The 27,901-nt window shown below is 44.8% G+C and overlaps 1 protein-coding gene across 5 annotated transcripts; it reads right to left on the bottom strand.

The window, feature by feature from the left end:
- Positions 1-1,749: 1,749 nt before the first annotated feature.
- COPS7B (COP9 signalosome subunit 7B) lies at positions 1,750-27,809 on the bottom strand. Of its 5 annotated transcripts, none has more exons than XM_082466180.1 (8): positions 27,621-27,809; positions 24,302-24,459; positions 20,450-20,627; positions 16,537-16,612; positions 14,190-14,278; positions 11,162-11,364; positions 8,927-9,032; positions 1,750-3,498 (listed from the first exon to the last, which is right to left on the bottom strand). In XM_082466180.1, exons 1-8 carry the CDS (start codon positions 27,681-27,683, stop codon positions 3,340-3,342), a joined length of 1,032 nt encoding a protein of 343 aa, XP_082322306.1. In that variant the 5' UTR covers positions 27,684-27,809; the 3' UTR covers positions 1,750-3,339. The 5 variants fall into 5 exon arrangements, with proteins under 5 accessions (XP_082322306.1, XP_082322307.1, XP_082322309.1 ...); XM_082466181.1 differs by having other exon boundaries at positions 27,666-27,807; XM_082466183.1 differs by lacking the exon at positions 24,302-24,459 and having other exon boundaries at positions 27,621-27,798.
- Between the last annotated feature and the right edge of the window lie 92 nt (positions 27,810-27,901).

Here is a 27,901-nt window from a genome sequence, read left to right as displayed (position 1 = left end):
CTGTGCTCCGCAACAAGAGAAGCCACTGCAATGAGAAGCCCGCACACTGCAACAAAGAGTAGCCCCCGCTTGCCGCAACTAGAGAACGCCCGTGCGCAGCAACGAAGACCCAATGCAGCCAAAAATAAATTAATTAAATAAATCTTTAAAATATATACATATATTTCAATCTGTAAATCTCAAGCATAACTACAAGAAAAGAATTAATAAAGCAGTCAGATGTTCATGGCTGTATACAGATCCCCAGGAAGACAGGTACAATCAAGTACTGAGCAGGGTATGCTATAATTGAAACTCAAACACAGGAGCGCTATGACATTCCATCAGGTCCAGTAAAAATCAACCAATTGCTACATTAAAAAAACAAAAAGTTTTGAAGTCTCAAGCTATTAGAATAATGACTTTTAAGTACAAAAACTAGAATGTGGTTTGGTTTCAGGCAACCCAGCACATGAAAGAGAAAACAGCAAATACGTAAAATATCACAAGCTGTTTGTCATATTAGCTTCTTTGATAACTACCCTTTCCTATCACTCTAAAGTTTGGGGATGGAAATTCTTGACCAGTGGTGGTCATCCTGCATTTGGAACACAACAGCCTGTACTTGGCGGCTTTGACCACCTCCCTAATGTTACCCAAGAAGAACCATAATGCCTCTCATCTGGAAAGAAAGTAAAGAAGGCCAAAGAGGACTTCAGGAAGCAGACAGCTTAAAGAAGGTAGCCGCAGCCAGCCGATAAGCACTGCTCCCAAGCGAATTGTTTCATACTGCAGTGCCTCCTTCCTGACCTAAGACGTTTCCCTGTTGCTGAGGACACCTCTTCTGAACACTGTATTTTTATGTAGAACACCTATGCACATTTCAGACCCAAGCCCAGCTGGCACAGCATGCTAGACGGGAAGCTGCAGAGCTCGGAGGCCAGGCCTCCTACCAGAGTCCAACGGAGCAAAGAACATTCCGGCTGTTCCCACAATTCCTGGAGCCCCGCTGCCACACTCTCTGCTCCCATATAAAGTGGCTGGGTGGGTTTGGGAAGCAGAGGCTGCGATGTGTTGGGTGTCCGTTAAGAGCAAGATGAGCCCTCAGAGGAATAAGCAGGTAGAAGGGTACCAAGGGTCAGTTTGGGGAGCAAACTCTACATCAGAATGCAACACAGAGAAGACGGCAGGGCATATAAGTAAGGAGATCCAGGAGTCTTCGCTTTAGCACTGCACACCAGGGTACTTCTCACACGTAAAGTGAGGATGACTGTAACAGTACTTACCCTTACCGACCTCAGGAGACTGTGTGGTGGAAGGGGTTCAATGACTTACTGTAGATGAAGACCTTCTGTAGAGCACTTTACGAGTGTTGTTCTTATTACTGTCATTACTCTTTTTAAGGAACGGCAGACCCATGGAGAAGGTGAACCCAGAGCTTCCTAGGGCCTGGGGCAGTCAAACAACTAGTGGTCACACGTTTCATGCAAGTGAGTCACGCTTCCTACCTAGTCTACTCCCCAGTGGGAAAGATAAGGATGGAAGACCACTTACAAGAGTGAGAGTGACTGTTTTGTGTCTAGAAAAACTAGTTGGAAAAACCTATAAGGCTGGGAGGTGTTTTTGAGAAATATGTTTCCAAAAATTTCCCCAAAATGTGTTCCACTAAATATTACCAAAAAAGGATTTGGTGGTGAAATCAGTGTTGGGAACAGGCTTCCTCCCCCAGGCCTTCTTTGTGACCTTAACAATGAATTTCCAGTGAGGATATGGGATGCAGGATGTGCCGAATTTATTTAACAACAGAACCCCTTTTCCACAGAGCATCTATCAAAGGGTTTCATGAAACATACTTTGGGGATTAAACCCTCCAGCTGGGCATAATGTTATATGGGGACATGAATCATAAAAAGGGAAACAAGAGTATTTTGTTAACATTCGATCAACGGTAGGCAGCTGTTGGACATTTAGGAAAAAGGAGAAATCCATTTTTTAACCATGGCACTGAAACAGTATCACATTTTCCCTGAACCACCCTAATTCTAGCCCCTCAAGATCTACCAGCTATGCAACCTCACATTCCACAGTCACATACATTAAATCTACTTTTATTTTTTTTTCTAAAATGTGCTTTTTCTCTCTTTAATATCAGTCCAGGACCTCCACCTCCCCTTAAAAAAAAAAAAAACACCACCACACGCACACATACACACACCCCACCCTCCAACCAGGTGAAACTCCCCGGCGATCAGTCTATAACAAATATTGACACGAGGGGGAAAAAAAGCATGTTGAAATGTATTAGAATCAGAACCTGTACAAAAAAAAAAAAAAATTAAAATATAACCTGAAACTGTTCAAGTTCAGAAAGGCTAGTCAAGTCCTTTTCTCTTGCCAGGAGAATGCCATCATCAGAGGGCTCTGGGTCACCAGCCAGGGAGGGTGGGAAGAAAGAAACAGAAGCAGCAACAGATCCTTCACCAGATAGGGGGGCCTCCACACCACCATCCCCACCACGGATGCAGCCGGGAAGAATTAAAGATCTCGGGAGAACAAGTGTTGGCAGACAGCCCCAGTGGGCAGCCGGGGCCTTCACACCAAAAACCAGTCTGAGTAGTCAGAGGCAGCAGGGAGCGAGGCCAGCGGAGAACACCAAGCCGGAAGAAACGTCCGCCACCCAGCAGACCCGCAGCGACCCCTACGGGTGCTCAGATTCCAGAGGTTAATCAGCCCGGTGCTCCCAACTAATGAGAGATTGGAGCTGGGCGTAAGAGGCTGAAAACCCGCAGGTTTAGTAAACATAGCCCAGCATCACATCCCTCCATGGCCTGATCTGAGCTGCCAACAAGGGATAAGGCAGGAGAGGGAAAACAAAGCATTTTGATACCTGGCTAGAGCGCCTGCACCATTGTGGGTACTCTGGCACATGGGGCTGGAGAAGGAGTGCCTCCCGTCACTCAGAGAGGGGCCTCCTTCGCAGTCATCCCTGTGGGCCAGTGAAAGCTGCTTCCAGCTTATGACCAGCCTGACAAAATGACACGAAGCAAAAGAAAAACTGGGAGGGATACAAGCCCTTAGACAGAGACAAGAACCTCCTGGAGGGAAGCTGGGCAGTGTCTGGCCCTGTTGGGATGGCATCCGTGGAGCCCCTGAGTCTGAAGGGAGCAACTGGGGAAGAGGGAGTGGGAGAGGGAAGGGAGTTAACGGTTCTTCTGGAACAGTACCAATGTGGGGGGAGGCGCTGGTGAGGGGACGGGCAGGTCTGGAACTCATGGAAGGTAGAGAGGGGAGGAAATAGGCCCTTGGTGTCCCCTCCCCACCTGACCCAGGCCTGGTGAGTGCCAGCTGCCCCAGCCGGCCCTAGTGGCGGCTGGAGACCAGACCTTTCACTTTGGACATCTTCTTAGTGGGCTGCCTCTGCTCAGCGTGGGGGGGACACTCTCGTTCAGCCAACTGTTGCTCCATCTCCTGAGCTGAGGAGGACGCGGTAGCTTTGAGTGTCTTCTTGATGTTGGTAACCTGGAGGGAGACACAGAACTGGTGTGGTCAGCTTGTAAGCGCCAGAAACTCACTGCAACTTGTTCTCGCTATAAGGGGGGCCACTCAGGGAAGAAGCCAGAATCCTCTGCAAGAAAATCTGAGATTATCTTCAGAAACTCAGATGGGAGAAACAAGCAGGGGCTGCTCGTGGAAGATACATGGAAATGAGTCAAGCACAAAAGTGGAACTAATGCTTTCTTGGTTGAAAATGGGGAATAAGCCAAGTGGTAGTGGACCATTTGGCAAAAAGGTACAACACAGTAAGTGAAAGAAAGCACTGGTTAAAATGGCCATAGAAAAAGACAGGGTGACACAAGATGCTATACTCAGCTCACTACTGTTCACATACGAAACCACAGGTATTTTCACCAGAACTTTGGGAATACAATTCCCAAATTCCCACGAGCCCTTCTTGAATAAGCAACTAGAGGATAAACTTCAGCCAACTAAGTGACAAATGACAAAAAATGTAGTAAAAGAAAAATGCGACCACAGTACTGTTTTCAGCATTCCTTTCTTCAATTAACAGAGAGGCTCCGAAACACTTAAGCAACTCCTAAACATACCCTATGCAATATCTGTGGACTGTTCTAGGATGAATGTTCTACCATTTTTTGATTAGTTCCCAGTTTGTTTTTCACTTACATATGGTGCTCCTGTGAACAGCCCTCCATGTTTACCTTTGCATACTTTTGTGAACACCTGTGGAGGACATATTCCTAGAATTGAGCTTTCCACATCAAAGGGTTTACACATTTTACTTTAGTAACTATTGCTATACTGCCTTCTGAAGAATGATTGTACCAACTTGTCCTTCTACCAATTGTGTACTCCTGTGCCCGTATTTATACACATTCCCCAACACCAATTCTAATGGACTGTTCATGCCTTTGCCCTTCAGCTAGCTGAGGTGTACTGGTGCAGAGTGAGGTGTATGTTTGTCATAAGAAAGTAAAGGCAGAGACTTCCCTGGTGGTGCAGTGGTTAAGAATCTGCCTGCCAATGCAGGGGACACAGGTTTGAGCCCTGGTCTGGGAAGATCCCACATGCCGCGGAGCAACTAAGCCCGCGCGCCACAACTACTGAGCCTCCACTCTAGAGCCCACGAGCCACAACTACTGAAGTCTGCGTGCCTAGAGCCCATGCTACGCAACAAGAAGCCACCGCAATGAGAAGCCCGCACACCACAACGAAGAGTAGCCCCCACTCGCCTCAACTAGAGAAAGCCCGCGTGCAGCAACGAAGACCCAACGCAGCCAAAAATAAACAAATAAAATTTTAAAATAAATAAATAAAAGAGATATTTGTTTTTGTTTTACTTCAGCGTATTTTGATGGCCTTGGGGGAGAGATTAAGAAATGTGATTTCTCCGTTATCACCGCTTTATAAAATAACACTCCAAGGTTTGTCCAGTTTGATATGTTTTCTAAGCATTCATTCAAATGCCTATTTACCTCCTCAAGCAGCTTTTTCTTACAGAAACTATCTCCCAGTAAGCTATTATTTCAGGTGCTCAGTGACCCTGGTAAGCCAGAAAAAGAAATGAGACTTACCCCAAGGAAAAACCTGGTTTGTTCTGCACTTCTGACACGCCACTCAAGACCCTGTACCTTCCTTCCCTTCCACAACATGTGCCCTCCACTAGAGCCACACTAGTCCCCGGCCTCACACCCGGAAGCAGTCATTTCTTCTGTCTTGTTGCCTTTCCTGCACCCTGTTATTCCAGCCTGGGCAAGCCTCCTCCTTCGCTAGCCACCTCTGACCCTACCTCTTCCACAAACCCGTCCTGACCACCAGCCTCCCCTCAACCTATATTCCCTGGCAGCGCCCTCTCACTCTCGGATGGTGGCCTCCTGGGTGCTGTGTCTCCTCTGTGTTTCAGGGGTTCACATCCAGCTTCCAGTAAGACTATGTACTGACAAAGTCGAGTCCTCCACAGTCAGGTAAACGTGCCATAGGGAAAAAGAGGGCTTCTTGGGCAAGTGTCTCTTAGCCTAAGAAATGAGGCCCTTTATCTTAAACAAGGCCTCAGCCTGGATGGTGGGAATGACGTGGCTCACAGTGGGTCCTATTATGGATATGTTGTGCTCAATCAATTTGATTGTTAGCATTTTAAACACAGGGAACTCACAAAGTAGACTGCTGAGCCAGTAACAGACTCTCATAGTTGAAGGGGAGTTAAGAGTCAACTAGCTTTTTGTAATAGCTGTGCAGGTCTACCTGCAGATAGCTCCTTCTGGGACCCAGGAGTGGCCACTCATGTAGGTCCACCAGTTAAGCCCGCCCGTCTCAGCTTCAAGAAACAATCCTGAGAAGTCTAACTCCTCTTTCACAGAGCTGCCCTTAAAACGATGACTAATATCCCGCAGACTTGTCTTCTTTGGCCTAAATGCCCCTGATCCTTCTAATTTTCTTCCTTGAGTAGTCTGGCTTGCAGGCCATCCCCATCCCATTACCCCAGATGACCTAGAGTTTGTCAAGCCCCTCAAATCATGGGCCTCAGGAATTTTCAGGTGGGACTGCGCCTGCTAACAAAATCACAGCCTAGTTCTACTAGAGACTTTAAATATTCAGGCAAAAGGAGAAAGAAGAGAGTCTTCGGGTAGGAAAACCTCTTTGAGCTATGGGGCAGGGCAAGGGAAGACAACAGAAGTAGAGCGCACAGTGGGGAAAGGGCTACATAGAAAAGAAGAACGGGGAGATGGAGAGAAGCACTCTCCAGGAAGCACCGAGAAGCACACTCTTGGTGCACTCCACAGCCAACAGGCTCAAGATCTGTCACTAACTTAACTCCTGGGGCATTTTCTACATAAAGAAAAACAGAGCTTCCTTTGTCCAATTATGCTCTATTACCTACCTGACTGGAACACAGCCTATTTTGTGAATGCAGCAAGAACTACAGATTGACATTCCAGAGAACATCAGACTTATAAGCACACTGAAATATAAAGAAAAATACACTCCAAAATCAAATGTAAATGAGGAGGTGCTTTGTGGAGGTGATCATTACCGCCCCTCCAGAGTATTTGCTCAGAGGTAATGAAACAGCTCATAATGTTATTGTTCTACCTCCTCCAGGTACGCTGGAATTGTAACTAATTATGTGTTATTTCTGTGAAAAACTAAAAGGAGAGAATATTCTTAGGCAGTTTGTGATAGGGCTGACTTCGTTAAGAGGGAAGACTCTTAAAGCTAATACTCATCAGAAGATAGCTGCTGTATAAGATTTTGGGAGAAAAACGTCAAGTTTTCCCCTATGGGAACAAGCAATCTAACTTAAGGACAAACAAATGAAAGATCAACTCAGTTGAGAAAATGACTAAAAAAGTTAAGTCAAGAGTAATCGAAGCATAAATACAAGCAGAATAGGACAGAATTACAGCTGTGTTTGTGGTAGATCTGTTTTATTTCCAAGTCAACAAATACTTAGTGAGCACCTTCCATGTGCCTTCAGCTGGGGGACGGTCAGCATCCGACACATAGTAGCCAGATCACGCATTTGTGAATGGAAAAACTGTCAAGGCTCTGGGCTTTGACCATGCTCCCACTCTTCTCATACTTGTCTGTTCTAGATTTCCTAGAAGATTATTAAATTAGTAGACTGTTTTAATTGGTAGTGGAGGTGACCTTGGCAGTTTCCTCAAATTTCTTTCTCTCAAACTTAATCAAATCCTTACTGCCACCTGGTGGCAGCATCAGGCTCTGCCAGCAGGAGCAGCTGTGTTTTCCAGCAGTGGGCTGCTGAGAGCAAATCCAGGTGTGCTGGCTCTCATTTAATAACCATAATTTAAGGAGCCCACACTGTTGTCTACATATTGGTCATGCCTCAACATTAGGCAGTGCCTTCTTTCATCAGATGCCATTTGTTCTGGAAATAAACTTGAGCCATTCAAAATTCTAAAACTAGTATCATCCAGTTTTGCAAACGACCACAGTCAAGCCCACCACCTGCCACACAATTAGCAACAGCCCAAGCACAATGGGGCAGCCAGTAGCGATCAGGCTCCTCCTCCTGGGCCACCAACCAGGTTAAAGAGTGTTTCAGGCTATCCCAGGTCAGGTGGGCGTTTCACCTCCAAATCTACTGTTTCCAGGGTTTGATGTACAGGGAAGAATCAGTGAATACTGTCCTACTTTGCTCAGACATCAATCCCAGGTCAGAGAAGAGAGCAAAATATTCAAGAGGGGGATCACAGAGCTTATTAGAGAAGCAGCAGGCTTACTTTCCTAATTGCATCTGTCTTTGATTAATGCTAAATTAAATATAGTTCACACTTCTTTGGCTAGAAGTAGAGTTAAAAATTTACAGTGGATGGAACATTCACAGAGTAGGTATGCATATATATACAGGGATGTGTGTATCTGAAATAAATGCACTCTAGTTCATGAAAGCAGAGTTCAGCAGTCCACTCACACTTATAGGGTGTGCCTGAAATATAAACACTCATTTGAGCACCTATTATGTGCTCATTAGGCATGGGACAAGGAGCTGGTCTTACAAAGACCAGGTTTTATTTTCAAGGAGTACATACAACAGAGTAGGGGAAATCTTCAAATTTTACAAATCCCCCTTAGAAAGGCACAACTACTTATTTCTTATGTTCCTTAGCTGTAACTCTGAGTCCCATTCTGCTACACTCTAGGATACCTGACTTCTAAAATTCATTAAATACCATTAATGCTTCAAGCTCCATCACGCTAGAAAAGGACTTTCAGTGCTAAAATTCTGATCTTCAGGGCTCCAAACAAATTGGGAGATGGCTCCACAGGGGTCCAGGCTATAGGCAGACAAACGCCCATTAACTCAAGGGCTGGAGCCTGCGTCTCTCCCAGAGGCTAAAAGTGTCCTGAACAACCAGGCGTCTAACACCACAATCACACTTTTATCTTCACTTGCATTTCATCCACCGAATTTTTTCCCTCTTTCAAGATGAAACATATCATGCATTTTAAAAGGTTACAACATACACATACAGATTAGAGAAGAATACAATGAACACTGTGCACCCACCACACAACTTAAGAGGCAGAGCGGCACCAGGGCCTTGAAGCCCCATGTGCCCCAGCCCAGCCGCATCCCTCCCTCTGCCCCGCCTGGTAACCATCATCCCTCCATCCATCTTTAAGACCCATCCCCAAACTCGTTTCTTTTGCTCTATAGCTGCAAAGTGCGTGTGAACTGAGGAATTACAACATTCCGCTCTCCGAGCCCACTCACCCTCTGGTGACCAGGAATCAGAAACGAGACGGACAGCACCAAGAGGAGGGCCTGGGTCGCACTCACCTCTACCCCAGCACCTCACCCAGTGCCCACCAGTGAGTGAGTGCTGTTTCATCTACGCCAAGATCACAAGACAAGGGACAAACAGCGATACCCTGGAGTGGGGACAGGCGTTCTCTTCCTCACCTCGGCCTCTACCTGCTGCTGAGTTCGGCTGTGGTTCTCCTTGTACTGGTTGGCTCTCAGAACTTGCTGCTCGATGCCCAGCAGGACTGCCTCGCAGCCATCACACCTATATAAGAGATAACCAGCCCTGAGCCGCAGAAAAGCCTGGTAGTTGTCCCTCAGTCTCCCAAATCTCCCTCCCCGATTCCTTAGAGACTTCCTGTAACACTCCGTCTGCCAGGGCTCTTGCCCCTTCACTCCTTCCAAAAGACAGGTGTTTCTGAATACATAACACAGGGCATACGGAAACAAACACGGAGGATGTGGGGTGGTTTCTTAGAATACAGCTTTAATTTCCAACCTTTGTATCCCATGGGAAAGCTTCACAGAATGTGCAATTAAAGGAATTAGGCGAGACTTCACAGGTGGCACTGATTAATCAGTTTTCTCAACAGAAAAAATTATTTTCTAAAAGCACCCTATTTTGAAGATTGCCCTTTTTCTCAGAAGTGTGTTACTTCCCAACTGCCACCCCCTCCTCATTATATCATTTTCCCCACTTTTTATTTTGAAAATTTTAATACATTAAAAAAAAAAAGTTGAAGGTATAGTACAATAAATAGCTACATACCCTCCACTTTAGAGTCAACAGTTGGGAACATTCTGCATATTTGTGGTGCCACTCTACATACCAATTCTATTTCAAATCTAACTCCAATGCCTAAAAACAAGTTGTAAGAATTTGTACTAGTAAACATCCTGGAATGGCGGCTAGAATAGCCCCTCTGGGTGCAAACACATTGAAGCCAGACTATGGAGGTGAAAAACGGTGTCAGTCATCTCAAAAATGGAAAAAGACAGCCAACTTTAGTGGGACTGGAAACCTAGATGTTGTATGCCAGACCATTTGCATGTTAGGGGTGTTTTCTAAGTTTATTTCCCATTTAGTCTGACTTCACTGTTTTAAAATCTTTTGAAAGTTCCTGCTTGTGTCAGATGTTGTAAAGGGAAGGTGTCTGGAGTCACACCTGGGACAGAACCTGGGGTAAAGGGTGAGCAAGTACATGCCTGGGGATCCAACAGTAGCTGAAGTGAGGGAAACTTAGGGGGCTGTGGACCCCCAGAGGGTCAAAGATGGGCTGTACATCCCTGGATACACACCTCTAGAGGCTAAGCCAGAGAGTCAGCCTGTAGATCCCCGGATACACACCTCCAGAGGCTAAGCCAGAGAGTCAGCCTGTAGATCCCCAGATACACACCTCTAGAGGCTAAGCCAGAGAATCCGTCTGTACATCCCTGGATACACACCTCTAGAGGCTAAGCCAGAGAGTCAGCCTGTAGATCCCCGGATACGCACCTCTAGAGGCTAAGCCAGAGAGTCAGCCTGTACATCCCCGGATACGCACCTCTAGAGGCTAAGCCAGAGTCAGTCTGTACATCCCCGGATACACACCTCTAGAGGCTAAGCCAGAGTCAGTATGTTTAAAGACAAAATGAACCCCACCCCTCTGCACAAAGTCTGCCTACTCTGCTTCATGACCTCCAACGTGCCATGTGCCTGCCTGGGAACACACTCTCCTCACCTCCAATTATACTCTCACCTTGGCCCTCCTTCACAGCTCAGTCTTGAATAACGCCATAACAAATCCATGTAGAACGTGCGACAGCTCTTGCGAACATCAAATTCCATTAAAACAGAGTACGTGCAAATGTTCCACTTCCTTTTATATACCAGAATACGGTTATCAAATATTCTGTATATGAGTCTGTGTTCCAACTTAGAATAACCCATTCCTTGTCTTCAATATCCTTCACAATGTTTTACAAACACTAGCCCAACGTTACTGATGCTGAACATGGTTCTCTTATCCAAAGAATCTTACCAACACTAATTCCCAAGTTTGGTCAAACACTGAGGGTGAGTTTGCAAAGCACAGGATCAGTGTCACACAGCGAGCCTTCAGAGGCTCCACCTGCCAACTCTGGGCATTTTACAGCCTGCTACTAAATAGCCCCCAACTGCATAGGACAAGAACTATTTTACAACCATGGCACTAGGAGGCCTGAAGTGATTCCTACTGCCACACAGCTGTAGTCACAAATGCAGCCCCACTCCCTAGCTTGCTGTCCCAAGGCCCCAGCTCCCAGGCAGCCCCAGCTGATACCTGGAGACCACATTTCCCCAAACAGAGGCATAGAGGGCATGCTAGGTATCCCCTCCCTAAAGAGGGGGGCACCTCCTTCTTTGAGCCTCACCATTCATGCAAGGTCTTGACAATATTATTGATATCTCTCTTTCGGATGTCACGGCCAATGCAGAAATCCACTTCCAGCAGCTGGTTTCGCTGATCCAGCTTGCCCTGGATGATATCAGTGTAGACAGCCTCGATGATGAGGTCTTCCAGTTCCCGGAGATTCCGCATCTCCAGGTCCTTCAGCAGCACGGAGTAGGGGATACACTATAGATAAGGTACATGTGATGTTTACAAAAACCATTGCTAAACATTAAAGAAAATTCAGGTTATTACTCAGATAGCCAACATATGCCTCAGGGCTTTGGGAAATGCAGTCTAGTGGTAATTATTAACATCTATGGCAACAAGAGATGGATAAATGAGCTGTGAGACCTGTGGGATCCAAACAGGACCCACAGCATCTAGGAATGCGTTCTCCTCCATCCTCTGCCTCCTGGACTTTGTTCAGCTTCCAGCTTTCATGCTCTGAAGCATACTCTTAGAGATCCCAAAGACTCTTTCTAGAGGAGAAAGGGATATCCTCAGTATGTGGCACTCTGCTGCCTTTTGGAAGCTTGCAGAATTTGTATAAAACGCCAGATCATCAAAAGAAACTCCAAAGAATCTCAGACACTGGAGAGACAAACTGGCTGCTTGCCCAGCAGAGCACAATTAAAAAAACTTACAGGCTAACGCATCCACCTACAGGTGGCCAATGGATACTGCAAGCTCAGAGGTCATCCTGAAGTTTACATGTTTTCTTGGTCTCTTATAACCAATGTCAATTCCCCAACAGTAGTCCCGTAATGGACTGTACCAACATTCTGCATGACTCCAAGACAACTGGATATCTAAATATCCAGTTTTATGTAAATCCTATGACGCATCACTATTAGTTTGAAAATTAACACAGCAATCAAACCTGCAGAAACAGGAGGAAGATGTATGCGGAGAAGAGGGCAAACATACCTGGGGGGTTTTCTATGACTAAAGGTCTGAAATCCAGGGTTGGTACAGGGGCTTAGAATGACAGGTTGGACAAAGGATTAATCTCCGAAATATACAAGCAGCTCATGCAGCTCAATAGCAAAAAAACAAACAACCCAATCCAAAAATGGGCAGAAGACCTAAATAGACATTTCTCCAAAGAAGATACACAGATTGCCAACAAACACATGAAAGGATGCTCAACATCACTAATCATTAGAGAAATGCAAATCAAAACTACAATGAGTAATCACCCCACACCAGTCAGAATGGCCATCACCAAAGAATCTACAAACAGTAAATGCTGGAGAGGGTGTGGAGAAAAGGGAACCCTCTTGCACTGTTGGTGGGAATGTAAATTGATACAGCCACTATGGAGAACAGTACGGAGGTTCCTTAAAAAACTAAAAATAGAACTACCACACAATCCAGCAATCCCACTACTGGGCATATACCCTGAGAAAACCATAATTCAAAAACAGTCATGTACCACAATGTTCAATGCAGCTCTATTTACAATAGCCAGGACATGGAAGCAACCTAAGTGTCCATCGACAGATGAATGGATAAAGAAAATGTGGCAAATATATACAATGGAATATTACTCAGCCATAAAAAAGAAATGAAATTGAGTTATTTGTAGTGAGATGGATGGACCTAGAGACTGTCATACACAGTGAAGTAAGTAAGAAAAACAAATACCATACGCTAACGCATATATATGGAATCTAAAAAAAAAAAAAAACCCTTCTGAAGAACCTAGGGGCAGGACAGGAATAAAGATGCAGAGGTAGAGAATGGACTTGAGGACACAGGGAGGGGGAAGGGTAAGCTGGGACGAAGTGAGAAAGTGGCATGGAAATATATACACTACCAAATGTAAAACAGATAGCTAGTGGGAAGCAGCCGCATAGCACAGGGAGATCAGCTCGGTGCTTTGTGACCACCTAGAGGGGTGGGATATGGAGGGTGGGAGGGAGACGCAAGAGGGAGGAGATATGGGGATATAAGTATATGTATAGCTGATTCACTTTGTTGTAGAGCAGAAACTAACACACCATTGTAAAGCAATTATACTCCAATAAAGATGTTAAAAAAAAAAAAAAAGAATGACAGGTTGCAGAAACGAGGGGAAAAGTCACTCCTACTCTTTGCTACACTTGAGAAGTTCATGATCAGGACAAAAAAAAAAATCCAGGTCCTCATTTCCTAACAAAATAGGCCTCCCACCTGAAATGCCCAGCTGAGAATCAGAAATTTGTGATTAGGCCAGATAAAATAATTTTAGCAAGTGAAACAGCAATCCAAGAAAAAATATACATCTCTCCAGCTCAATCACAGAGGGGAAATGCAAAAAGCAAACTTTTTCAAAGGCACAGCCCCATAAAAACTTAGACATTTAGGCTGGGATTGGGCAGAGAGCCAAAAATCAACTATAAATTAATCAAACCTGGATCTTCTTTGTTAATGGCTATGAGCAGTTGGTTGCACGTCTTCTTCTAAAAAGAAGAACTCAGAGATATAGTGGAGTGGTATCTTACAGAAGGTTAGGGTCAGAAGTTAGCATAGAAGGCAAAAATTCCAATTAGTATAATTAACCTTGAAAATCTCCAGAGGAAGGCAGCATATTAAAAAATCTATCTCTCAGTAAGTTCAACATAGCAAGTTTTTCCTCCAGCACGGGAACAGTTCACTGTGCACTGAGCAACAGCTGAAGCAGTTAACTTGCCTTGAGGTGCCTTGCTGTTTGAAAAATCTGTATCTTGAAACAGCAGTCTCCTTTAAGCATGGCAAAATGCTCACAGCACGTGGGGTACCCCGGCATGCCAGAATTGAGACCTGCTGATTCACAATCACTCCTGGGCATACTTTTCCTAAATGGAATGGTGAGTAATTATCCACACTATTTTAACTGTTATCTTTTTCTCTTTTGTCCTTTGCCAGGCAAATTTTATGCACTTATGATGCAACTCTACTGTGTGTAGCTGGGAGTTCCCACACTGATGCCAACGAGACACCTGCCTCGAGGCGAGGAGGAAGACAGGAAAGGGTGTGGACCGTACCTTCATCCTCGACGCCAAGCTCACGATGGTAAGGTGTTTCAGCTTGTTCTGCTGAGCTGTGCTCAGTTCTGGCAGGCTCTCCTTGTTGGCTGCTCAGTCCCACCCACCACAAAAATCAAGACACAAAATAAAATTAGGATTTCTTCATGGAATAAGCGCACCAACTCCCCACATCAAACCTACTACTGAATCACTGTCATGATTCTGCACTTATTCACTAGGCAAATGTTCCATAAGCACCTCCCATCTTCTCTGAAATACCATGTGCTTCCAAAGAAGACAAAACTGAATCTCTACACACAAGAAGCTTAGTCTCCTAAGAAGCCGGGCATGAGTGCACAAAACGATATGACAATTCTCTTACTGGAGTACTATTTTCAACATGTCTTCACTGAGCATCTGTTATGTGCAATGCACTGTCTTAAGTGATTCAAGGGGAACAGACGGGCCTTGTCAGGGCTGCTACACTCCGCAACTCCAGGAGCACCAACTACCACCCAGAGTTGTGCAACTCACTGGTCCTGGACTTGTCCTCAGTCTTACCATCCAACGTTTCAACAGCTACAAATGCAAGAGAGCTACCAGAAGAAAGGTACAAACTACCAGAAGAGAACAAGAGGGTGAGGAGGAGGGGGAGAGGCAAAAAGGGAGAGAGAGGGGGAGAGAAAAAAGAGAGAGTGCAAGTGAGTGCAGTCACACTGGGGAACTGGGGAGGTACAGGAGACAAAAAGAAAGAAAGGTGGACTATGAGATGATCCTTGAAGGACAGGCAAAATTTTAGCAATAACAATAATAGCAACAGCAATGGCACCAGCCAAGGCAACATATACGGCAAGCTTTACTTAGTGTAAGTGCACACACAGATCCGTTATTCATCTATACACACATCCGGTTAGTCCTCACAACAGCCCCACAAGACAGATTCCAAATGTCTTCAATTCCTTATCCATAATGCTCGATTCCAAAAAGGTGAACCCACACTGCTTTTTTTCCCTTGAGCACCGTGCTGAAATTCATTTGGTGGCAATTCCTGACCTAAATTGAGTTAGGCTTTTTATCCCACTTGTTGTGAATATTCATTTGTTTTGCTGCAAAACTGTGAATGTGTTTGACTACCGGTGCTGCCCACACCTCTCAAGGGTGTTACATAAAAAAGTATATGCATCATATTACCTTTTTAAAGTCCCCAAAATTCTAAATTATGAAACATCTAGCCCAAGAAGTGCAGATAAGGGATTGTGGACCTTTTTATTACTCCCATTTTACAGATAAGGAGACTGAGGTACAGAAGATCATTTAATTTGCCAAAGAACACACAACTATTGAAGTGGACACAGAATATAATGCAAGAATCCTGGTTCCAGAGTCCGTAAAATGCTGCTCTTTAGTGACGATGGAAACAAAGGATACACTCATTGGAACAAAGTGAAGGTCAGAAAATCTGGCAAGTGGCAAACTGTCCAGTCTGGCAGCAGCACCGAGTAAGTAGAAGTGACCATGGAGAAAGAAAATGAGAAAAAAGGGGAAGTCGAGGACATAGTAGAGAAGACCCTGAGTCATACCACTAAAATAAACTGCCAGGCCTATGTCATATCACTAAAATAAACTAGGGAAGCCAGACAAAAATGGCTTGGGTGGAAGGTAAGTTAGTGTTTGGACATTCATGCACCGCATTCCTGACATTTAAGATTCTAATTTATCAATACAATGACTCAAATGATCTACAAAAGAGAATGGGGTAAGTAGATTACGGAGTATTCGATTATGGAATATTAAAAATGACTACAAAGACTTAAAACGTGGATAAATGCCTATGAAATAAGTGAATAAAGCAAGATATAAAATTGTATACATAATCTAATTACACCTACATATCAGAAAGCATAAGCACAAGGAAGAAAAGTCCAGCACCATAATGCTAACAGTAGTTTAATGGTAGTACAAGTGACTTTTTTCCCTGTTTTCTAAACTTTCTTCAATATGATGATAGTATTTAGATAATATTTACAATGCTTAAATACTTTACAAAGTATTCTAACATTTCACAACACTCCAAGTGTTCTACAAACACCAGTCCTCAAGAATCTCATCTGGAAAACAAACAAGGGCTCTATTTATGGAGGAGCATAAACACAGTCTCCATTTACCCACTGGGAAATAAAAGGTGGGAACGAAAGTCCTCATGGGAGGTCAGCTACAGAGCACAGTAAAATGAGAAACAGCCAGGTTAGGAAGTTCCCACCCCATGTTGTGTATATCCCAGACCTCAGTGACCCTCGTGAAGGCAACATATCCAGACAGAGCAACATAATTAAGAAAAGTCTTTGGAGGATCTTAACCAACTCACCTATGTAATCTGGGTATGTTCCATAGGCAAACAGGTTCAGCAACTGCAAATAAGCAGCATTACCTCCTTCTGCAAGCTGAGGAGGAAAAAAAAAAGCAGTTCACAGACCGAGCTACCAAGCACTGCAGTGTTCAAGAAGAGGGCAGGTGATCACGTGCCACAGTTCTATACCGTTTTATCGCTTGGTCCCTGAGGTCCCTTCCAACTCTTTGAGTCTTTGGGAAAAAATAAATAAGGTTATTAAGGCCCCAAGTTTAATTTTTCTCTCTCAGGAATACATGCTTTATACTGCACATCGCATGCCCAAGGAACTACTTTTGTCACACAGACGCATGCGCACACACACAAAGCAGCAAGCACTGGGAGCAGTTCAAGTTTTCTCAGGATTCCCTTACCACCAAAACAGACTGGAGGGACTTCCCTCGTGGCACAGTGGTTAAGAATCCGTCTGCCAATGCAGGGAACATGGGTTCAACCCCTGGTCTGGGAAGATCCCACATGCGGCGGAGCACTAAGCCCATGGGCCATAACTACTGAGCCTGCGCTCTAGAGCCCACACACAACAACTACTGAGCCCGGGCGCCTAGAGCGCGTGCTCCACAACAAGAGAAGCCACTGCAATGAGAAGCCCGCACACCGCAACGAAGAGTAGCCCCGCTTGCCACAACTAGGGAAAGCCCGTGCACAGCAACAAAGACCCAACACAGCCAAAAATAAATCAAATACATAAGTTAAAAAAAAAAAAACAGACTGGAGCAGCCTTGTCAATATACCAGCTTGGCGGGTACAGCACAAGCCACTATCAATCCAAACTGAAAAAAGTACAGGGTTGGCTCCAAGCTTCAGAACTACATGTGGACCGTGAATGCTGGAGATCAGCACAGCATAAGGTGTGACAGAACAGCCCAGCTGGGACAGGAAACCAGGATATCAGCCCCAAATAAAAATTTTCATTACAATTACTTATTTCTCGCTAATGCTAATGGCAAAGAGCCATCTGCAGAAAAACAACGAAAGAGATACTGTTCTGCCAGGAACTGCTCTACTCTGCTCTGCTGCCAGATACCGTAACTGGGTGTTTCCCTTACTCACAAATATGTACCTGTTACTCTTCCAATTTACCAAACTCAATAAAGTCTAAACAAGAACCAAGTGGTATTCTGTGGACACCAACAATAATACCACTTGATTTTAACCATCTTTTAAAAAAAGGTTCCAAAAACTACGTCTGTAATTTCTGACCACTGAAAGGCAGCTAGCTTATTCCCAGCTCACATATGGAAAAAAACAAACTATGGGAAGATAAGGGTGATTTGCTAAGCACCCCAATGAGAACTCTGGCATCCGAATACCCCAGCCTACTGTCTCAGGTTACCGAGAACCTCCTGAGGCCCTGAATCAGAAGTGGAAGAGACCATCAAATCCAGCCCCCACTTTTCAGACAGACGATTACAAAACTAGCCATAAAAGACTATTTTCTCTAAAGCAGACACTCCAAAATTTCTCCCACTGGCCTAAGTCAATAAGGTCTTTCTGGCTTTAATTTTCATCCATCTCCTCTTACCCAAACTTCCATATGAAACAACCACTTGGCATATTCATTCAGGCTTTTCACAAACCTGAAGAAACACACTACCCTTTGGTCATCTCTTCTTTTGAAAAATGATGAGCTATCAAGCCATGAAAAGACAGGGAGGCAATTTAAATGCAATATTACTAAGTGAAAGAAGCCAAGCTGAAAAGGCTCCATAGGTATGATTCCAACTACACGACATTCTGGAAAAAGTAAAAAGATCAGTGGTTGCCAGGGATTAGAGGGGAGGAAGGGATGAAGAGGCAGAACAGAGGACTTTTAGGGCAGTGAAATACTCTGTATGATACTGTAATGGGACACGTCATTATACATTTGTCTAAACCCATAGACTATAAAACACCAAGTGTGAACCCTAATGTAAACTATGGTCTTTGGGTGATAATGACGTGCCAGTGTAGTTCCACACTGGTGGCGGATATTGGTAATGGGGCAGGCTATTCATGTATGAGAGCACAGGGTATATTAGAACTCTGTACCTTCCTCTCAACTTTGCTGTGAATCTAAAACTGCTCTAAAGAAATAAAGCCTATTTTAAAAAAACCTCAGTTTTCTTAAATTTCCCTCACAGGATTCCTTTTCTATCTCTGGTAATTAAATTTTTACTGAAAGCCTACTGTGTGTCAGGCTGCATAATAAGCTCTAAGGAAACAATGGTGAGCACAATAGACCTTACCCTCACAGAGCTTACAGTCTAGCAAGCCAGCCTGACATTAAATAAAAATTTACAATTAAAAAATAAAACTAGGTCTTTCTGTTTCCAGCTGTTGCAGGGAGAGGAAATGATGCCACATCCACACATCTGTAATGGATGATCATGGGGAACTGCTCAAGTTTACTAACCAAGAGGAATAAGCAGATGTACAGGAGCAAGTCCAGTAACGTGAAGACCCATACTCCTTCTGCTACAACGGGCTGATTCACAGCAGGGCTACGGGCATGGAGCCGGCAGCCAATGGCAAAGGTGTCCTAGTGTCATGAAGAGAACTGGCCAGCAAGTCAGCCACCCCATACGTGTGGACCACCATCAACAAGAATGCCTGGGCGATGCTCAGTAGCATCGTGCACATGATCCTCAAGAACAAGTACTGCCCAGATCTGCACATGGTGGCCGTCAGCAGAGCGGGCACCACCCTGGGCAGCCAGGAAGAAGCTGTGATGGTGAACAGGAAGCCAACCCACCCCACCAAGAGCTCCTGAGCACATCCTCCAAAGTAAAAAAGATGTCACCAGACTTTTCGATCAATCAATATAAAAGTATCAATCAATAAATATAAAAATATCCAAAATGGGAAGTAGAGTTTGAAAAAGTATAGGTTGCTTTACACGTCTGTTCCACCTGGTTACTCTTCACCAGATCTTCTCATTTTTAAGGCACAACAACCAAAAGTGATACCCAAGGTTTTAAAAACAGCATCAAACAAGCAAACAAAGCAAAGGGACTACTTCCCAGCTTTTCATGTCATATCTTTTTTACACACCTTCTTCAGCACAACACTGCCCTTTTCACAGGAACAATATATTCTTTTTTTTTTAATCAATTTATTTATTTTATTTATTTTTATTTTTGGCTGCTTTGGGTCTTCGTTGCTGCACGCAGGCTTTCTCTAGTTGTGGCGAGCGGGGGCTACTCTTCATTGCAGCGCACAGGCTTCTCGTTGCGGTGGCTTCTCTTGTTGCAAAGCACGGGCTCTAGGCACGCCGGCTTCAGCAATTCTGGCACGTGGGCTCAGTAGTTGTGGCTCATGGGCTCTAGAGCACAGGCTCAGTAGTTGTGGCACACAGGCTTAGTTGCTCTGTGGCATGTGGGATCTTCCTGGACCAGGGCTCGAACCCATGTCCCCTGCACTGGCAGGCGGATTCTTAACCACTGCGCCTCCAGGGAAGCCCAACTGTATATTCTTTATTCATGCCCATCTCATGTTCAATAACAAACATTTTCTGCTATGTATGTACCTGACCAATTTTCAATGTCTATATTTGCACTGGAGGTTTTTTGTCCCTAAGAATGACTGAAACTACCCCTGTTAAACATCAGTCCATGCTTATACTCTACTTTTCTAATTTATTAGGTTCAGTTGGATTTTTCCCCTTTCAAATTACTAGCAACCCAATCTAAATTTGCCCCAAATTCAGATGAAAATATTGACCAGAAGGAGCCCAGGACATCATCCTTGCTCTCTTCCCCTGCCTCACCAATTCCTCAAAAGGATATCTCATGGGTCCACAATGCTTCAGCACTGAAATTCCTTGGAAACCTGGAGAATCACAGGAAGGTTGAGAACAAAGAAGATAGAAAAATTGTTTAGAAACTGCTCTTACCTCCTGCACATTGGCCAGCTCCAGCAGTTCTCCGAAGACATATACTCCAGGAGCCTCCAAAACTTGGCTTATAAGAGCAGTGAGGGCTGAGCCACTGGTACCTTTGGCTAGTAAGATAAACTGTTCCAGGAGGTTACTTGAGGGTTTCTGTTCACCTGCCATTCTCTGGTCTTGAGATCTGTCCAAAGAAAAGTATTTCAGTCATTCTTCCTTCTCCTTTGCAAAGTCTATACCTATTTAATGCTGGATCAGACATCAGAATACTTTAATTTTACAGTATTCAAAAAGAAAAAAACAGCTCCTGAGTCCAGATCTCACTTTGTGAGATGGGTAGCGTTTAACTGGGAGTTAAAGGGATTTTGTCCTTATTCTGAGGTTTGAAACACATTTAGTAAAAGCCACTTCATTCCATCTGGCCCTTTGCCAAAGGCAGCACCTTCTAAGCCCTTAAACCTAACCAGAACCTAAAGAAACACACAGGAGTATCTCAGTAGGTGTCTTATATCTACCTCATTTTTAGACTCTGGTTAAGAAGCAGAGAATCTTGCCAAAACACAGAGGCAGCAGATGTAAGCAAAAGCAATCAGTTACAGCTTCGGTGTGTCATTAGAATCCCACCTACAGTCAGATACAGATAAGGAAAGACAAAAAGCAGACAAGAAAGATGACCCATTTATCAAATAAGTCATTGATCAGATAGAAAAAGGGGGAAATCATCTTGAAAGATAAGCAGCAACATATTCAAACTAAGAAAATACACACATACATGCTGTGTAATTCCATGAGGAAAATCCCTTTATTTGGCCTCCTACTGATATGTGACATTTTACCAAACACGACTTCAGAATTTGTACAAAATCTCAAGAAAACAATAAAAAGGTTTGAGAAAACAATGAAGATAGAGTATTGCCATCCTGAAGACATTAGGACAGGAGGGTCCCTCAACTGTATAATCTACTTACTACAAGCTGGGTGTGTGAACACACACACTGCGTATCTATTCTACAGGAGTTCTCCATGAGAAAAGATTACTCCTCCAAAAATGATATATACTGGGCAGTGTGACAAAATGAAGAAGTATAGTAGAGTGAAAAAGACAATAAATCAAAAAAGGTTAGCTTCGTGCAAGAGAAACTAAGTTTTCCTTTGGAGGCAGGCACCAAGAGTGGCAGCCCTTTCACAGTATTACAAAAGCAAGTTATGTCACTTCATCCAGGGTTACCTAAGAAGGTCTTGTCGGAAACAGCAAAAATGAAGTGCTAGGGAATAAAGGTTGCTGAGGGAAGGGGAAACTGGTGGGAGAGGGTAGGAAGGAGATGCCGGGGGAAGGTGATGGTTAGGAGAGGAAAAACAAAAACCTCGCTTCCAAGTGGACACGTGCGAAGACATTGAATGACAGGGCGTGGAGATGGAGAAGGGACAGAAAAACGGACAGAACTTCGGTCCCTCAAAAAAACCTCGGCCTAAGGAGCAAAGCCCGCGGGAGCAAAGAGATGAGGAGGCGCCGATAATCGCTTTCTTCTGGAGTGGGAGAGCCTGAGGAGGCGGCTAGGAACTCAGGGGAGATGAATTCCCGTCCTAGGGGGAGGCGCTATTTTGATGGACGGCAGAGGGGCCAAGCCTTTACGGGTGGGGAAGCGAGAGCAACCGCGGTGCGGATGCTGAGAGTCGCGGACTGGGGTGGACTTCAGGGCGGGTGGCGTGTTCCAAGCAGAGCCGCGGGTGCAGGGTAATGAGCCGCGGGTCGCGCTCCCTGGAGCGGGGGCGGGGCGGTGTGGCCGAGGGCTTTTCGCACGGCTGGCGCTAAGCCTGACGGCCCAGACGAACCTGGCACGCCGGGCCCCACCCTCTCGCCGGCCCCTACCTGTCCTCGCCGCCTCTCCGTCCTGTCAGTCGCTGGCTTGGCCTCCCGGCGCCTGCCCGCAGGTTGTCAAGCGTCCATGATCAACCCGGCGTCCGACGCTTTTCTGCCTCCGCCGACCCGTTGCCCTTGCGGCTCCCCCGGAAGCCTCCCGCCGCTGCACTCGAGTTCCGCCCACACTAGGTTCCCCCGCCGCGTTTGCAGCCTCAGACCTCCAGTGCGGCCCCGGCCGGGGAAAGTGGGTCCCGAGCTGGGCTGTAGCCCAGGACAGGGTGGGGGCCCTGAGGAGAGGAATATAGCCTAGGCAGTACTTGGCCCCCCAACCATCGCCATCACCATCCTGGGCCCTAAATCCATCCTCTTTGGCGGAGCTTTACCCTCAGAAGTTCCGTAGGGCGACTGTGGCTACCCTCGGGGTACAGAGACATACTAAGCCTAATAACTACCGTTTACTGAGCGTTTTTCCATGTGCCAGGTGCTGTACATTGTCTCACTGAATTCTCATAATAACTCTAGGCCTGTAATATTATTCCCATTTTTCAGGTGACATAACTAAGCCTAAAAATCCAAAAGCCAGGGACTTCCCTGGTGGCGCAGTGGTTAAGAATCTACCTGCCCATGCAGGGGACACAGGTTCAAACCCTGGTCCGGAAAAGTCCCACAGATCATGGAGTAACTAAGCCTGTGAGCCACAACTACTGAGACCGCGTGCCACAATTACTGAAGCCTGTGCACCTAGAGCCCATGCTCCACAACAAGAAAAGGCACCACAATGAGAAGCCCTCACACCGCAAAGAAGAGTAGCTCCCACTTGCTGCAACTAGAGAAAGCCCTCGCGCAGCAACAAAGGCCCAACACAGCCATTAATTAATTAATTAATTAATTATTTAAAAAATCCAAAAGCCGCTAAGTATCAAAGTCTGCTTTGAGGGCTTCCCTGGTGGTGCGGTGGTTAAGAATCCACCTGCCAATTCAGGGCACACGGGTTCGAGCCCCGGTCCAGGAAGATCCCACATGCCGCAAAGCAACTAAGCCCATGCGCCACAGCTACTGAGCCTGCGCCCTAGAGCCCGCCAGCCACCACTGCTGAGCCCACGTGCCACAACTACTGAAGCCTGCACACCTAGAGCCGGTGCTCCGCAACAAGAGACGCCACCGCAATGAGAAGCCCGCGCACCGCAACAAAGAGTAGCCCCTGATCGCCGCAGCTAGAGAAGGCCCGCGCGCAGCAACCAAGACCCAACTCAGCCAAAAATAATTAAAAAAAAAAAAAAAAAAGTCTGCTTTGAAACCCAGGCTATCTGAAGCCAAAGACCATGTTCTTCATCTTTATTCAGAAAATATTTTAAAATAAGCAGAAGATGGGTTGAGCCAAGAATGGTTCTGTGACCAAAATGACATTCGTGGCGTTGCATTTGGTACTTACCAACTCCCCTGGAAGATGGATAAGAATGCCACGTAACTGAACACTTAGGCTGGTTCCTTTAAAGCTTATACCACAGACTTTCAGGTCTTGAAGATGAGAAAAAAAAACCCTGTTTACCTTTCGTGCATTCGAGTGCAGAAATTAGATGCAAAGGAGCCGAGCACCAACGCATTCATTTATTTTAAAAATTTCTTTAGCACGTATTATGTTCTAGAAGTTTATATGAAGATAAGACAAGGTCCTTGCCCTCAAAAAGCTTCAGTGCGTTAAATGCTATGAGAGAGAGATGACAACACTTTGGAAGCACACAAGAGAATGTGTTGGGGAAGAGAAAGTGGGCATCTTATGGGCAAAAACGGGAAGAAAAGAGGGCAGTGACCATAGTCACAGAGGCCTGCACTGTGCAGCATATACTAATGCAGAGAAGAAACCCACAGTGACTGGAACCCAGGGTTCAAGGGTAAGAAATGAGGGCTACAGAGCTGGAGTCAGGTCATCAAGTTTCTTGGAAACCACATGCACAGCCCTATACTCAGTAAAAACCTAAATACAGCAAAGTTCCTACCTGGGAGAGCTCAAGGTTCCTGGAAGAGACAGGTCCATCTGGCTAGGACAGATGATGCCACAAGGAGCCCCAGGGGTACAGATAAGGCTCTCCTGGCTGTGTCCTGGAGAGGGGTGATTTAAGGAAGGCTTCTGGAGGAAATGAGGCTTGTGTTGAGCCTGGAAGAATGAGCAAGCAAATCAGAAAGAATACTAGCCATGTAAAAGAGTTTGTTTGTTTGTTTTACCTTAAGGGCACTGGGGAGCTATTTAGGGTTTTTAAGCTGTGGAGGGGTCTGAATAATTGCCATTTTGGACACTAGCTGCTATAGGAATGGATTGGATGTGGAGAGGACTGGAGGCTGGGAAACGCTTGAGGTGACTGATGTATTCCAGTTAAGAGATTGTGAGATCTTGAACAAAGGTAGCTGCAGCTGGGCATGAAATAGAAGGGTCAGTGTTGGAGACATTTAGATACCTTAGACTCTATCAGACCTGGTGACAGTTTAATGCAGGGATAGAGAAGGAAGATATCACCCAGGATTCTGGCTGGGGAGGCCAGAGCTGTCTGGAGGTGGTGTTAGAGAACGGGGCTGCAGAGGAGAACGAGCAAATTTGGTGGTGGAAGGAGAACAACTAAGTTCTGTTTAAGTTCATAAATATTCCAGCTGTGCCTCCACGTCCTCTAGAATAATGTCCAGACTCCAAGGCTGAAGTTAAAGCCCTTCTCAGTATGCCTCCCTCCTACCTATCCAGCTTTGTCTCGCCCCACCTCATTAGAGCCCAAACTCCATGCCTTCCTGGCCTAACAGGACTCACATCTTCCCTCTCTGACACCAGGGCCTATGCTCAAACTTGCTCTCTCTTCCTTTTCGCAGTGCTCTTCCCTCGTATTTGTCTGTTAAAATTCCACCAACCATGTAGGCAAAGATTTAAACAATGCAAAAAGCACTAATCATAAAAAGGAAGCATTGAACTATGGCACTTGATTAAAATTAAGAATTTCTCTTCTCAGAAGACACCAGTACAAGACTAAAGAGGCAAGCCACAGACTTGGAAAAGATATCTACAAAGCATGTATCGGACAAGGAACTCCATATCCAGACTATATAAAGGACAACAAATCAATAAGATAATTAGCCCAATTAAGAAAGTGGGCAAAAGACTTGAACAGGCACTTCACAAAAGAGGACATCAAGTAGCCAACAAGCATATGACAAAGGCTCAACACCAAAGACAATGTAAATGAAAATTATAATGAGATACCACATTTAGCCAAAATGGCTAATATTTTAAAAACTGACACCACCCTCTATTGCCAAGGGTAAGAGTCAGCTAGAACTCTCTTATGTTGCTGGTGAAGGTGAAAATTGGTACAAACATTTTGGAAAACTGGCAATATCTACTATTGCTGATCGTATGCCCTCCACACAAGCCAGCAACTCCTCTCCTAGAAATAAATGCATGAGTCCACAAAAAGAAACATTTAAGAATGTTCATTGCAGCTTCGTTAATAAAAGCCAGAAACTGGTAAATGAAAACCTAAATGCCCATGAACAGTAGAGAAGATAAATGGTGCTACATACATACAATGGAATACTACTTAGCAATTAAAAAAAAAAAGCTACTGCTACATACAACGTGGATGAATCTCACAAAAATATTGATGAATGAAAAAGGCCAGACTCATATTGTACTTACTGTATGATTACATTTAAATGAAATTCTAGAACAGCAAAATTGATCTATGGTAATAGAAGTCAGAAGAGTGGTTATCAGGATGGAAGGATGCAGCACTAACTGGGAAGGGTGCTGGAAATGTTCAATATCTGGATTTGGGGGTTGATGACCAGTGTATACATATGCAAAAACTGTGCTCTTGCTGTATGTGTTACACTTCATTAACAAAAAAGATTTACAGATAAAAATTTTTAACACAGAAAAAAATCCTACCCATGCCACCTCCTCCATCAAGTTTTGCCAGCTGAAATATATCTTTCCATGGGGGCCTCTGTAGCATTCTAATGTCCTTTCTTTTGTGCCATTCATCACAGTTCATCTTGAATTTCAGTGGAGTCTCTTTATTTCCCTAACTAGATGGTTATCTTGCTTGTGGCAGTGACCATGCCTTTCACCTTCTACCAACAGTGAGTCTGGCAAATAACAAAAGCTGAAAAAGGTGTTTGTTGAATTACATGGAAGGAAAACTTGGGTGGGTGCCCAGATAGGCAAAAGGGGTACAGGAAGAGGAAGGAAGGCCTAGGAAAAGAGATAGCAGATCTCCAAGGAAACCTTAGCTTACGCTACAATTTTACCTCGTTTCTGAAATCATATTAAATGTCACCTTGAGTAACAAAGAACAAATCAAAATACCAAGTCTTACCTAGACTGAGGATAAACAAACATTGCACTCCTTCACTTGCAGGAAAGCCACCAAATAAATGCTTACCTAATGTCGACTTAAGAAAAACGCACAACCTAAAAGTTGTGAGTTATGTTTTATTTGGGGACCTTACTGAGGACTATAGCCCAGGAGACAGCCTCTCAGATAGCTCTGAGGAACTGCTCCGAAGAGGTAACAGAGGAACCAGGATACAAAGGAGTTTTTGCTGAAAAGAAAATATGTAATTGAACATCAGAAGATTACTGCTAATCAAAAAACAGACATCTCAAATAAATGATTTTAGTGCTTTTCTATGTATGGGAAGATGCAAGTGTCTGAGCTCACTGAAATTATTCCTTAGATATGCATCTTAACTATCTGGGGCAAGTACCCTGTTTTTCTCCATCCTGAATTCCCCTCTGGGCCCATCTTCAAGGGTGGCTTCAGTGGCTGATGGCTTGATGGTGGCCAAAATTTGTTGTTGTTTACTGGAATGGCAGGCAACATTGTTTACTGAAATGGCAGACAACACCTCTGGGTGTTTCAACGTTGATGGGAAGACTTCACCAAGGAAAGATCGCATAGCCATGCTGCTAAAAATATCATCACCCTAGTGTAGTGCAAAAAGCCCAGGCTGCAGGAGACTTAGAGCCGAATTCTAACTCTTCCTCAACTTGCTGTGATCCCTCAACAATCTCTTTGCCTCTCTGGGCCTCAGTTTCTTCATATGTAAAAATAACAGGGGTTGGATTAGCAAATTCTCTGAAGTCTGACTGTACTGATATTCTGAGTATACAATCGATATCTCTCTCAGTCCAACGCAGGAGTACACCAGAAACCCCTGCAAAACACCTCAAAGGCGCCCCAGGCCAACGAACAAGTACGACTTGAAGGAGTCATTTTGTTATATTATCTTTCATAATTTAATCAGTGTTTGTATTTGTTGTTTCATCCTTACCATGATTTGCAGGAGATTTCTGAGTTCCATGCAAATAGAAGTTACCTCTCTGTGGGCTGTCATCTTTTGAGGCTGAAGAGGATCTTCCCGCCTGCTTTCAAGTCTAGGGATTCAGAAACCACGAAACCTACAAGCAGGTTCATGAACTTGCGCGCACTGCGCGGCACTCTGGAATCTAAGTTACAGAGGAATTGAGTGCAGGGAATGCTGGGATTTGTAGTCCCTGGGCTTTCTGTTGCGTGTTGGGACCTGTGGTCCCCCCGGGCTCTCCCCTGGAATGC

Source organism: Balaenoptera physalus, assembly GCF_965194825.1.
Source record: "Balaenoptera physalus genome assembly, chromosome: 6".
Taxonomy (NCBI): domain Eukaryota; kingdom Metazoa; phylum Chordata; class Mammalia; order Artiodactyla; family Balaenopteridae; genus Balaenoptera; species Balaenoptera physalus.
Note: the sequence above shows the minus strand (reverse complement) of the source record. Positions and strands in the feature narration are given on the sequence as shown.